Here is a 13,559-nt window from a genome sequence, read left to right on the forward strand (position 1 = left end):
ATAAAGTACTAGTGAGAGTGACTCGCAGGGGCATTAAAAGTCAGGCACTGTGGGAAATAAAACACATTTGTGTGCTTCAAACCCGCTCATATGACCTGCACGCTTCAGATCGTCTCTACGTGAGAAGAATCGCTTTTATGGTCTGCATGAGAATGGTGTAAACTCCTTTTCATGGCATCTACAGGCAAGAAATACTCTCTCAGATAAGATGCATGTTATATTTACACTTCCATAAGCTGCCATTCTGTACGTTCATAATTATGTGGGCTTGGAGCAGTTCGATGGGTTGCATAGATTTAGCTGGTTTCTCAAATACACAGTGTACACGTTTATATTTGAGAACAGTGATAACAGATGCAAATGCTGATGAATAAAATAACCCTAGTGACACCCTAGTTTACATAAATCTAAATCAATTGATAGTGCTTGAGGAACAATTTAGTGCGACACCAATACATTAGAAAAATTGTGAAATATGAATATGTATATTTACAGTTTGTCAACAAAGCCTCATTGAATGTCGGTACAATCAGCCTATTTTACATCCCATGAGTCTCTGTGGAAACAATCAAGTGAAAGGAAAAAGAAAGAGAGCTTTGAGGCCATTTTTAAAACGCTTCACCATAATGAACGCGTGATGAGGCAACTACACACAAATTTAAACTGAATCTGACAATGCAAAATATTGTACCAATTAAAATAAAATCTATGGCTTTTTACATTAATTGCCACAAGCGCGCACACACACACACACACACACACACACACACACACACACACACACCTTCACGCACCCAAAGTTCATTCATCGCCGTCCTCTAAACATTACTGTTGTTATTTCGTTAATTCTTCATCACCTTGACTCTCTACATACAGCTGGATCAGAGGTGGCTCAGTGCTTGCCGAACTCAAAACATCTGGAATTACTTTTCATATGTTAAACACCTACTGTACATGGAAATGGCCAAAGCACATCAGTCACATGTTATTGGCGATATAACTACATCTCTGATGAGGGGTTTGTATGTTCAAAGGCAAATGGTTCTGCTACTGCTGTTTCGATGCTTTCCTCAGTTGAGAAAACCTACAGGGTTGATGGGAAGTGAGAAAAGACGCTTCCAAAGGACAAAAACACAATCATAAACACAAGTGCTGAAGATGGAGGCAGCTCAGTTTGATGTGAGCATAAGCGCTATCATTGTTGATGGTGCATCGTGCAGAGGGGTGTTGTAGACGGGGAGAGAGCGAGGGAGGAAGGAGGTGACGAAACCTCTTTGACCTTTGCCCCTCCTCATCAGTAGATATCAGGACAGTCTGTGTATTGCCTATCAAAGTAGCCGCCAGTGTACAGCCAGTCCTGTGATCCTGTATACGGATTTGTGCCTAACTGAAACCACCTAAAAACAGTAGAAGAGGTTAAAAATGTTGCATAACAGTGAAAACTGTGAAAAAGGAGCAGCACTAACCTAGTTGACCACTCTTCACCATCTTTGGCCCGCTCTTTACGAGCTGCTCTCTGCTTCTCTTCCAGTCTCTCCTTTTCTCTGCTGGCTTCATCTGCACAAACACGCACAGTAAAAGAAATCCAATGTTAAGGTTTAGCATGCATGAACAACAGGGGGCGCTGGTTTGGGGTTTTAATGACTTCGTTACCCATGTAGCCGTTCTCCATGGCTCTGATGTCAGGCCGCAGGCGGCAGTCTGTTGGTGCCAGCACTCCTTCCATGCCAGGCTCCAGCTCATTCAGCGTCATGGCAAAATTAGTGAAGTTGTACATCTAGAAGTGAACAGAATCAGACAGAGCACCATTACTACACTACTGTTCAAGAGTTTGGGGTCAGTAAAATGTATGATCTGTGAGAAATTAATACGTTTATTCAGTAAGGATGTGTTAAATTGATCAAAAGTGACAGGATAGAGATACTGATTCATTTGAAATAAATGCTGTTCTTTTGAAGTTTCTATTCATCAAACAATACTGAAAAAACATGGTTTTCACCAAAATATTAAGCAGCAATATTAAGTTTTCAACACTGAAAAGGCCTGAAGAAAAATAGAGCAAATCAGCATATTAGAATGATTTCTGAAGGATCATGTAACACTGAAGACAGGAGTAATGATGCTGAAAATTCAACTTACATTTTTAAACAACATTCAAATAGAATGAAAGAAAAATAATAATAAGTATCGCACCAACCCCAAACTTTTAAACAATAGTGTACTTCACTTTTTAAGAAAGCATCCGTTTGTTTGAATGGTTTTTACCTAAAGCCATGTGTTGATGTGTCTGTGCCTTCAGGCCTCCACGCATGAACATAATGTGTGTGTGTGTGTGTGTGTGTGTGTGTGTGTGTATACCTCTGCTGAATGAGGCGGCCTTGAGAATATTCTCCATAATAATATGCTACCAGGAATCACTGCCACAGTCTCCTGTACTTCAGGCATTTCATCGGCATCCTCGTTGACGGCTTCTGGCTCTTCCTGTTGGTGCAAGTACATAGATTAAACACAATAACTTTCCCTAACATGCTTGAATTCTTATTAAATCACATAACACCTAGTATTCAGAAATAGCATAAACGCATTAGACACGATGTCGAATCAAGTGCCCTCTCCAGTGCATATACTGTTTTATCATTTAAAATGAAAGTTATATTTGTGAAATGTTTGGCTTGAAAAGTCAGCTCGGGCTTTTATTGTTTAAAATAAGCGCCACTTGGTTACTTAGTTTGTTCTGCAAAAGACAAAAGAAGATATTCTTAAAAAACCTTAGGGTGACCATTCACGTCTATCCTGTGAATTGGACCATTTTAGAGACATTTCTCAAAGGATCTACTTTTGTGTTCCACAGGAGAGGAATTGCCAGTCAGGTTTGGAATGACAGCGACCATATTAGGTCACAATGTATGCATCCACACAGAAGCTCCCACACTCATAGACTGTTAAATATAGCAATCAGCTGGGTGTGTTGTCATGTAAAGAGACACGTGTTCAAATTAACATATGAACGGACAAAAACCTGAACAGAGGCAAAGGTCTGAGGCGTAATGAGTATTTTAACACACCTGCTCTCTCTACACCTACACAGCTCTTCTGTATTCATACAATAGTACATTTAAACCACACCAATACAAACAGTTCAGGAAACCTAAAACAACACTATTATTCACAGCATGTGCATGAATCACTACAGACAGTCTAAGATGTCTACACATCCTAATGATACTAGTCTACATCTCTCTCTGTTACCTTGAACACAGAGAGAGCTTTGCTTTAGTTTTACTTAAGCAGCATGAGTGGTCAACTCTTATCTTTCACACCTGTTTCTGTTTTTTAGTGTCCGTTGTTCCTTTCTTCTCGAGTTTCCGATGGGCCTCGTACACCTGTGGGTCAACGCTCCACATACACTCGGTCCATTTCCCATAGATCACACAGCGCTTCTTCTTACTGGATGTAAGAAAATTACAGGAAACATGCACTTATTAAATAAAAAACAATAAAGAAAATCAGTGCTTAATGTCACGGGTATCAAAGGTGTGTTTTCTAAACTGTAAATTATAAAATTTTAAAGGTCATCATTGTTTTAAAGAAATTAATTGTACATATGACTAGTCATATCGGTCACGTTATTATCCAAAAAAAAAAAAAAAAAAAAAAAAGGATAAATGATTAGAGACTGATTGCAAATAGTGCATTTCTATAATGAAACCGATAACAGAAAACATTTGCTCTTTTGTGTAATGGTGCTAGGTGTAAGTATAAATCCAAGACAAATGATATATTGATCAGTGCAACAATTTCCTCATTTAAATCAAGTGAGTCAGGATCTCACCTCTTATCCTGGATGTAACCTTCAACTCTGTGCAACTCCTTTCCAAACATCCCACAGGGTTTAAAGTTCAGCACACACTTCTCTCCAGTACTAACCAATTACACATCACATTAATAATTCAGACATATCCATGTGAATTCACAATAAAATAGATGGATCATAAAAACTGAACAGTCTGGCTTTACCTGTGATTGACAATTTCTACAGTGCCATACTGTTCAATCCACAGTTTACCAAGAATTATATTGTGTACACAGCAGAAAGGGTTTGTCCATGTGTATGCCTCTTTATGCCTGAGAGGATAAACACACACACACACACATAAGTGAGCAGGCAGTTACTCAGCAACCCCAGAACTCTTAGCTCTCAAATCCAACCATTGACTCCTCCAAGAAAAATCTCACTCACACAATCAAACCTTTTCATGAACACAGAAATAGCAAGAAGTTAGCGAAATGTACACAAAAACACCATTAACTAAATTAAAAATGTAGTATCAAAAACAAAAACAAAAAACACAAACAAATTAAAAACTTAACCCCCCCCCAAAAAAAATTATTCCAACCAAAAAAGCCCAAAAAAAAAAAAAAAAAAAAAAAAGCCAACCCTCCCCAAGCATTAAAATATAATATCAAACAACCAGACAAAAACCAAAAAAACAGGCAGACCGCAAAAAGAAAAAAAAGAAAAAAAAGCAACACACCCCACCCCCCAAAAAAGGCAAAAATAAATAAACAAATATAATAATAATAAATAATAATAATAATTATTATTATTATTAAACAAATAAAAACCCCCAAACAAAACAAACAAAAAATAATAAATAAATAAGGCCATACCCCCCCAATAATAATACTAATAATAATCAATGAAAAGCAAAACGAAACATAAACCAGGGAATCTCTCGGTCATGGTCTACTCTGGACGTGTGTGCACTTAAAGATGGCACACTCACTTGTAAAGCTCCAGCGTGATGGTCCCTTTAGGTTCTGCCTCCACACTTTTGCCCCAGAACTTGAGTTTGGGGTAGATGGAGCCGTGGAACACAAAGTCTCCTGTCAGACTCTCAGTGTGAAACGCACTGATTGGAGGATGGTGACTCACCTGCTCCGAGATCAGTCTGAAAAACTGATCCTCTCTAAGAACAGAAGCCAACAAGAGAGGAGGAAGGAAGCATTTAGGGGAAGGAGAAGTAGAGTTCCATAAATGAGAGACACCAGTTTCCCTCCAGAGCAATGTGGATCTAACCCACATTTAACAACATCCTCAAATCTTATCAGCATAGTTTGTTATTAAACTCTCTGCTGATGTGCCTTTACCGTGTGAGTTCATAGGTTTCTCCTAAAAGTGGGTTGAAAGGTTTTCCAGTTCTATCCCACTGAGAAGCAACTGCAGACACAGCAAAGGCAGCTACCGTCTTAAAAAAAGACAGAAAACAGGTTTGTAAATTCACCAACTGCCTCACAATTTAATGTATATAATGATTACTTATTATTAGGGGTGTAACGGTTCACAAAATTCACGGTTCGGTTCGGTACGTTTTAGATACAGCAAAAAGAAAAAATTGGCAGATAAATTTCCTTGATTTTTAAAAAATGTTTTATTTATTAAAACTAACAAAGTATGTTTTTTTTTTACATTGAACAATGATGGAGCTATTCTTTACCCATCTTCTATAGTGTTTTCTTAGCAGCATACTGTATAAAACAAAAACAGCTCCTTATAAAAAAATGAAAATGTTATATTATTGTAGTAGTTATGAACAAATACAAAGATGTAACTTTTTATATGGAACTCTATAACTCTTTATATTGAGTGTGTTTTTACTCAATTGGTCCTCTATAGGGCTTATGTTTTTTGGAACAAAGCAGGAATTACGGTCTGTCTGAAATGGGCTCGTGAAGGAATATTGTAACGGGGCTCAATTACATTAAGCATGTTCTTAAAACCTACGTTTTCCACTACAAAGTGGGCCTTTCACACAGGACGCGGTATGCGCGACGCTTGCCGCTGGGTTCAGCGTTGCCCTTCAGATACAACGCGATTTGCGCTGCGCTATGGCGTAGGCAGAGTTTTAAAAACTTTTAGCGGGAGCTCTATCATAGTCTGTTGTTCCTTGAACGGAGATATGTCTCCATGACACAGCTTTCCTGACGATGTCCCTATACTACCTCAAACTTGTATAGTACAGCTCAGGAAATTCTGACACACACAGTACTGTACTAGCCGTTCATTCATTTTGATTACCTTGTTTTGGATCCTATTGGTCGCGCTGGTAATCGTCACAGAGCGCAGCGGCAAAAGTTGAACTATTTTGAACTTTGACCGCGGCGTGCACGCAAATGATGCGCACCGCTGCGCTTGCGTTTTGGCCGACACAGCAACAAAACGTCCTTGCGCGAAGCAAGCCATTGAGATGAATGGGTTTTATAGCGCAGCGCAGCGCTGTGAACCGCGTCCTGTGAAGGCCCAAGGCGCTCGCTCACTCAGTACACGCTGAAGGCTCGTTGCAAAATGGCTAATGCGTTTAACAGACCAGAAATAGAAGATCCTCCAATAACCAACAGGTCTGGTGTTTGGGTGCACTTTGGATTTTGCAACGAGCCTTCAGCGTGTATTACTGAGTGAGCGAGCGCCTGACTGAGTAGCCTAACATAAACATATAAGTTGGTGTTTTTTTCTTCTTCGGGGGTGTCAGGGGCGTTGCCTGTTACGTCGTTTGGGTTATTGGGCTACCTTGTTGAACGCATATCATTATATTTCACAATTTTTTTTTTATTTTCCAAATAAAATTAATTACTCCAACGAACCGTTCGGTCCATAATGCGTACCGCGTACCGAACCGAAAGCCTCGTACCGAAAGGTTCAATACGAATACGCGTATCGTTACACCCCTACTTATTATGATTAATCTCGATATTGACCCAGCCCTAGCTTGTATTGAAATGATAAACTAATTATACAATCCAAGCACAACAATCTGCCTTTAAGGCAATGGTCTCAAACTCAAACTCTAAACTGTGCAGAGCTGTGGTCCTCCAGGAACCTCTGCCTTTAAGAGGTGCGTGTGTCTCACCTGCATCCTCTCTAGAGAGTCGGTCTGTGAGCAGGCTTTCTGGATGAGGTATGTGTGCTCCATATACTCCGAGATTCTCTGTAGAAAGCTCAGGGGCTCATTGAACACAATGGGCATGGTGATCTTGGACAGCTCCTAGAGAACAGCACCAGCAAACAGACTGAGCAGGATCAAACATCACTACAACTTCACGAGTCGTGCTTTCAAAATACTTTACTAATAATTCTTCATGGTGAATAGTGCTTCAGGGTTATGTCTATTAGACAGTGTTTAGACCTGGTCTTTAAGGGGCCCCAATGCAGAATCTTGAATGAAAAAACAGCTGGACTGATTGCAAAATGAATAAGAGAAGGACCTGAGATATGGTTTTTGAAAAAGTTAAACTATGTCAGCTTGACATGTTGCTGCTAAAATTATTTATTTATTTATCCTTACCAGTCCAATACATTTCTTGAGAATGCTCCACACACTAAAATCATTCCTGGAGAACATGGTGGCAGGAAGAGACGACCTAAGAGGGCAGGAGAACGTTTTCCCATTCATAAACATTAGGTGTACTAATATGTAGAACTATGAAGATGTACAGATTATAAATGAACGAGAATGGACTGTAAAGACAAGATGAACAATAAGAATCTTGAGAAAGAGAAGAGAGCGAGTGAGTGAGAGAGAGAGAAAGAGAGAGAGAGAGAGAGAGAGAGAGAGAGAGAGAGAGAGAGAGAGAGAGATTAAAGGCAGAGACAAAGAGCAGGCGGGTCACAGCGCTGGAATCTGGCTGTACCTGTGCTTCTTAATTCCGTTCTCCTGAGGAACCGCTCCATTTTTCTTCTGAGCGCCGTCATACACTACAGCATCTTTAAAACTGGTGTCTGATGTGCCTTCACACGACTCGTCTGAATCCAAGCCTGGGACACACAAGCACGTCTTATTCAGAGAGACATGACTGTCTGCAACGTTAAAGTGTTCAAAATCAAGAAACATTTTACTCTTCGAAATGAATTAGATGAAATATATAAAATCAATTGCACAATTAAACGAAATAATTAATAGTTAATCGATTTTCATTAAGTTTACATTTTTTGTAGGATTTTTTTTTGGCACAGCAAACATAAAACATAAAATGTATATGGACCAAAAACGTCTCAAGGTTACGAATGTAACCCTGGTTCCTTGAAGGAACGAGACGCTGCATCGAGCGCTTTGGGGAACGTCCCTGACGAGACCAACTCTGAATATCGTGTGCAATCTGTCCAACGGAAGGGCGTGACGTCACGGGCGAGGTGACGTAGCGACCAGGAAACTATAAAAGCACGTGCCGTGCAGCTGGCTCCAGCTTCGAGTAGGGAAGCAAGCGCCGGTAGGGGTGCCGGGAGTATGGCTCTGCGACACAGCGTCTTGTTCCTTCAAGGAACCAGGGTTCCATTCGTAACCTTGAGATGTTCCTTTTCAGGAACTCGAGCTGCGTCGAGCGCTTTGGGGAATGATGTGCCCACGCTGCCAGACTTCCAAATCCCTGCCTAGTGTGTATCCGAAGAGCACAGCTAAGGCGAGAGAACAGAAGAGCCCGGAGTGGCTCGCATATCAAGGTCATAAAATCTGACAAATGTAGAGGGCGTGGACCACCCCGCAGCGTTGCAGATGTCCAAGAGGGACACACCTGCTGAGAAGGCCTTAGAGGCCGCCATACCTCGAGTGGAGTGAACTTTGGCTCCCAAAGGAAGGGGAAGACCAGAGGACTCATAGGAGACGTTGATAGCCTCGACTATCCAACGACTTAGGGTCTGCTTGGAGGCAGGAGACCCTTTTTTAGGAGGACCGTGGCAAACAAGCAATTGGTCTGATTTTCTCCACAGGGCAGCTCTGTGGACGTATGCGTCCAGTGCTTGCACTGGACACATACAATTTAGCTTTTCCTGGTCTGGCTCCCGAAAGGGAGGAGGGCAGTAGGCCTGCAGTACGATAGGTTGTGGTGTAACAGAGGGAACCTTCGGAACATAACCCGCTCGAGGGTATAAGAATGCTTTGGCCATACCAGGGGCAAAGTCTAGGTAAGTAGGGGCCACCGAAAGGGCCTGAAGATCTCCAACTCTCTTTAGCGAGGTGATAGCCAGTAACAGGGCAGTTTTAAGCATCAGATGTCTATCTGAGATGTCTTGTATTGGCTCGAATGGAGCTTTACAAAGAGCCTCTAAAACCACAACCAAATCCCAGGGGGGGGCACGGGATCGTACTGGAGGTCTCAGCCTCAGCGCGCACGGCTGAGGAAACGTGTAACTAGGGGGTGTCTACCCACTGACTGATCATTGAAAGGGACATGGTAAGCAGCTATGGCCGCCACGTACACCTTTAAGGAGGAGTGGGTTAACCCTGCAGAAATCCTAGCTTGTAGAAACTCCAGAACTGTACCAACTGGGCAGTTAACAGGGTCAAGCTGGCGGTCTCTGCACCATGAGGTGAAGAGTTTTCACCTCAGGGCGTACAGTTTCCTCGTAGAGGGAGCTCTGGACTGGAGGAGGGTCTCAACAACCTCAGTTGAGAGACCGGAGTCTATGAGCTGTGCCCCCTCAGGGGCCACACCCACAGTTTCCACAGTTTCCACAGCTCCGGGCGAGGGTGAATTATCGTGCCCTGCGCCTGTGAGAGTAGGTCTGTCCTGATCGGTATCTACCACGGAGAGCCGTCGAGGAGCAAGACTAGATCTGCGAACCATACTGGGCCCGGCCAGAACAGGGCTACTAATAACAGATGGACCCCGTCCCGGCATACTCTCGCCAGAACTCCCGGGAGCAGAGTGATAGGGGGAAATGCGTACAGACGAAGCCTCGGCCAGGTCTGTACCATAGCGTCCTGTCCCAGAGGAGCTGGATGAACTAGAGAGAACCAGAGGGGACATTGCGATGTCTCCTGAGTCACAAAGAGTTCCACCTGGGCTGTGCCAAACACTCTCCATATCTGCTTCATCACCTCGGGGTGAAGTTTCCATTCCCCGGGCCTCGGCCCCTGCCTCGACAGTATGTCTGCTCCCACATTCAATCTCCCAGGAATCTGAATCAGATCTGATTTGAGCTACAACCTGCTTAACAGTGAGCATTTTGAACTTCAGTGGCATAACTGAGCGGTTCAGGTGACGTAAGTCTAAGATCGGACACAACCCCCCATCCTTCTTTGGAACTATGAAATACCGGCTGTAAAACCCGGATTCCCTGTCTAGAGGAGGGACCACCTCGATGGCCTCCTTCCTTAATAGGGTATTCACTTCTTGTTCCATAACCAGAGACTACTGTCGGTGTAACCCCGTTGAACTTCGGCGGTGGATGACCGAACTGAATGCAGTAGCCTTTTTCTATTATACGCAGGACCCAATGAGATACATTTGGCAGTAGTTTCCACGCTGCTAAATAATCTACTAAGGGAATCAGTCTCTCGAGACTGACTTCTGGTGTAAGAGGCCCCCGAAGGGGCGGCGAGCATCCCAGCTCCGCTATGCTCGTGGGCGGAAACAACTGGGAGCAGCGCTCGCTGAAGGCCGCTGCGCCCTGAAACTCTGGCGGGGTTGGCAAAACGACCTCCTGAGGGCACTGAGGTGAGGCGGGCACCGAATAATGAGGTGGACCGCGCTCTACCCCAGTAGGGGCTACCCTCTAGATCCCTATGCCACTGGCGTCAGGATCTCTTTGTCGAGGACTTCCGGGCATTGATAACTGTTCTTAAATCAGGCTTAGATTTGGAAGTCCCCGACTCAGAGCGTCGCTGAGGCCCTCGGTCCTGACGTGGGGGAACACGAGCGGCGACACTCTGCTTTTGTGCTTCCCAATATGAGGAGCCGGCATGTGGCATGGGCATCTCCCGCCCAGATGCACCACGAGAGCAACGAGGGAGGAAATTCTGGAACGCCGCCACCTGTTTACGTGCCTCCTGGAACCTGTCGACGACAGTATTGACTGTGTCGCCAAACAGGCCAGAAGGCTGAAGCGGGGGGTCCAGGAGGCAGACCCTGTCCCTCTCTTTCATTTCTGACAGGGTCAGCCATAAATGCCTCTCCGCGGCCACTAAGGCTGCCATAGACCGCCCAATCGCGCGAGCGGTCTCTTTAGTGGCGCGGAGGGAGAGATCAGCGGTCCTTCGAAGCTCTTGAATATCATCAGACTTTATCCCCTCCCCCTTGATCCCCTCCCCCTTTAAATTGATTCATGATCCAAAGTTGTTTGTAACATCACCTCTGTGACACAAGCCCATCCAGAGCTTTCACATGCCATGAACATTGACATTTACACACAGCAGTAATAAACAGGTCAGCCTGATATTCTTGTAGGACCGCCATAGTATGAAGGCAAGCCCCAGCCTGACCTGCAGCCACATAGCCTTTGCCTGTAACTCTGAGAGGCTTGGTGGGCAACATCGGAGCCTTTAGAGACAATGCCGACCCGGGGCGACAGATAGCCCGCGAGCGTCTGTTCAACCCGTGGCACCGCTCTATAACCCCGCTCTCCCAGCCCCATCACGTTGCCATAATATAGTGAATCGGGGCTGAAGCCAGCTGCACGGCACGTGCTTTTATAGCTTCCTGGTCGCTACCTCACCCCGCCCGTGACATCACGCCCTTCCGTTGGACAGATTGCACACGATATTCAGAGTCGGTCTCGTCAGGGACGTTCCCCAAAGCGCTCGACGCAGCTCGAGTTCCTGAAAAGGAACTGATATATTCATTGATATCACCCTTACAAATACATTTCTTAAAATGTTTGGAACATTAAATACAGAACACCTCACCAAACATCTTCTGTACATTTGATATCAACTATGGCACTATTTAATAACATGGTCTAAAATCTGTCTCCTCCACATTTTGTACCATCTGATATAAGCAGCTCTGTTGAAATCAGACTTCAGGAGCCCATCACAATATCCTGCCAAGGTCCCTGTATCGCCTTGTTTATTTATTCATTACATTATTGTCCATCTAATTTCATCTCAGCAATGACAGAAGCCATCAGTCCATCTGAACACAGCACTACATAATTGAAGTCATCAACAGACAGCGGTAAGCAGACACCAGAACGGCAGCCACTCTGTCATTAACACACAAGACTGAAGGCTAAAGTCAACAGTGGCCAAAACACTAACAATAGAGGACAAATTAGATTGTCTTCAAAAAAACAACAACACAGCTGTTTATTACTGCTGTGTGTAAATGTCAATGTTCATGACATGTGAAAGCTCTGGATGGGCTTGTGTCACAGAGGTGATGTTACAAACAACTTTGGATCATGAATCAATTTAAAGGGGTCGTTCACCCAAAATGAAAATTCTGTCATTAAAGGTGGGGTAAGTGATTTCTTGTAGCCAATGTTTATATTTCAAATCACCAATACAAACACGCCACTACCCCAAAAGGCTCTCACCCCTATTTTGATGTCTTACCTGTGACAGCATCATAGAACTCATCTTCATTGTTCATTGTAGATGATGGGCTGCCAACACGAGGTCTCTAAAACATGGTCTCTCTTTCACTTTCTTGTCTCTGGAGACTTGTTACCACATCCAAAACAGGGACACCTGTGGAGAGACGAAAAAATCAAAACCGGACTCACAAACAAGAGAACAACTCAACCTTGGAATCCACTGAAATGGACAAAAGTCCCATCGTTCACCTGTTCCTCCAATGATCTTAGAGCCTACATTCATGCACTGATTCATCTGACATGTTTGACTGAAACTAGCCGGCCGCACTTTAACTGAGAGGTGGAGCCAGTGTGGGTCTCCTCCCATGGGCTTGTATGCAGGAACCCATTTGATATAGAACTAAACTTTGGGCTGTCTACTTCCAAAGAGTGTAACCTGACAGACAGACCTGAACTGTGACACATAAGGGACAGCCTTATCTCAGTCTCGATGAGAGCTGAGGGGAATGCTTCTAGCACAGTTAAAGTCTATTAACCAGCTAGGCAAACATGTATCCATTGCAGAGTTAATTAAAGAAAGCTTGCTGAATGTCTTTCCCGGTCTGTTCTAGTAGATTACCATTTGTGCTCAGCAAATTCCCTGAGCACAAATTACTGGAGAGCAATTAGCAGTTTGATTACAGCCTCAGGACAACTCTGAAGTCTTTAAATAATACAAAAAGCAAAGACAAATAAAGCAGTACTGAAGAGTTCTTCATTGCCTCACTTCTTTCTTTAACCATTATGGACTTCTTGGCCATCTCACACAGGAGATTCAAAGTCAGTAAGCCTACCCACTATCAGATCAGATATGCAAAGCAAGGTGCCAGCCTACAAGTATATGTTATGCAATGTTTATTGCCTTTTAATAATAAACCTTATCAGACATGATTCTTTAGAACAACCAATCTTCAATATTAGGAAATACATTTCAAATTATGACAAAGCTCTTTCTTTTCTACATCAGAACATAATGTATTGAGGGGGAAAAAAAGCAGGGCAGAGAACTTCTTTATTGTGTTTCATCCATCAGCTGTTGGCTGAATTTAGACATATGGCTGTTTTACTCAAAATGAATGTGAGCTTGCAGTGGATTTTAAGAAAGGTGCAAGGTTAAAGTGGACTAAAAGATTGGAGAAGTCTGATGTTTCCACCAGAAGATAAAGTCTGGTTAAGCAAATATCACTCCAATTTTAAATTCAGATGATAT

The 13,559-nt window shown here is 43.3% G+C and overlaps 1 protein-coding gene across 4 annotated transcripts; it reads right to left on the reverse strand.

Moving 5' to 3' along the window:
* Window positions 1-1,281: 1,281 nt before the first annotated feature.
* On the reverse strand, window positions 1,282-12,581 carry osbpl2b (oxysterol binding protein-like 2b). Of its 4 annotated transcripts, none has more exons than XM_059527453.1 (13): window positions 12,330-12,567; window positions 7,690-7,813; window positions 7,344-7,419; window positions 6,909-7,043; window positions 5,152-5,249; window positions 4,788-4,970; window positions 4,018-4,125; window positions 3,833-3,922; window positions 3,321-3,447; window positions 2,359-2,484; window positions 1,654-1,777; window positions 1,467-1,557; window positions 1,282-1,397 (listed from the first exon to the last, which is right to left on the reverse strand). In XM_059527453.1, exons 1-13 carry the CDS (start codon window positions 12,364-12,366, stop codon window positions 1,295-1,297), a joined length of 1,422 nt encoding a protein of 473 aa, XP_059383436.1. In that variant the 5' UTR covers window positions 12,367-12,567; the 3' UTR covers window positions 1,282-1,294. The 4 variants fall into 4 exon arrangements, with proteins under 4 accessions (XP_059383436.1, XP_059383437.1, XP_059383434.1 ...); XM_059527454.1 differs by having other exon boundaries at window positions 2,359-2,481; window positions 12,330-12,545; XM_059527451.1 differs by having other exon boundaries at window positions 1,288-1,557; window positions 12,330-12,581.
* Window positions 12,582-13,559: the final 978 nt, after the last annotated feature.

Source organism: Carassius carassius, chromosome 37 (genome assembly GCF_963082965.1).
Source record: "Carassius carassius chromosome 37, fCarCar2.1, whole genome shotgun sequence".
Classification (NCBI taxonomy): Eukaryota; Metazoa; Chordata; class Actinopteri; order Cypriniformes; family Cyprinidae; genus Carassius; species Carassius carassius.

Excerpts from the sequence above, each read along its gene's own strand:
- osbpl2b (XM_059527451.1), bottom strand. The coding sequence starts at position 12,366 with ATGAACAATGAAGATGAGTTCTATGATGCTGTCACAG. Across the intron at positions 7,814-12,329 it reads GTTCTATGATGCTGTCACAG|GCTTGGATTCAGACGAGTCG; the intron begins GTAAGACATCAA and ends TGTGTGTCCCAG. Across the intron at positions 1,778-2,358 it reads GGCCGCCTCATTCAGCAGAG|ATGTACAACTTCACTAATTT; the intron begins GTATACACACAC and ends GTTCACTTCTAG.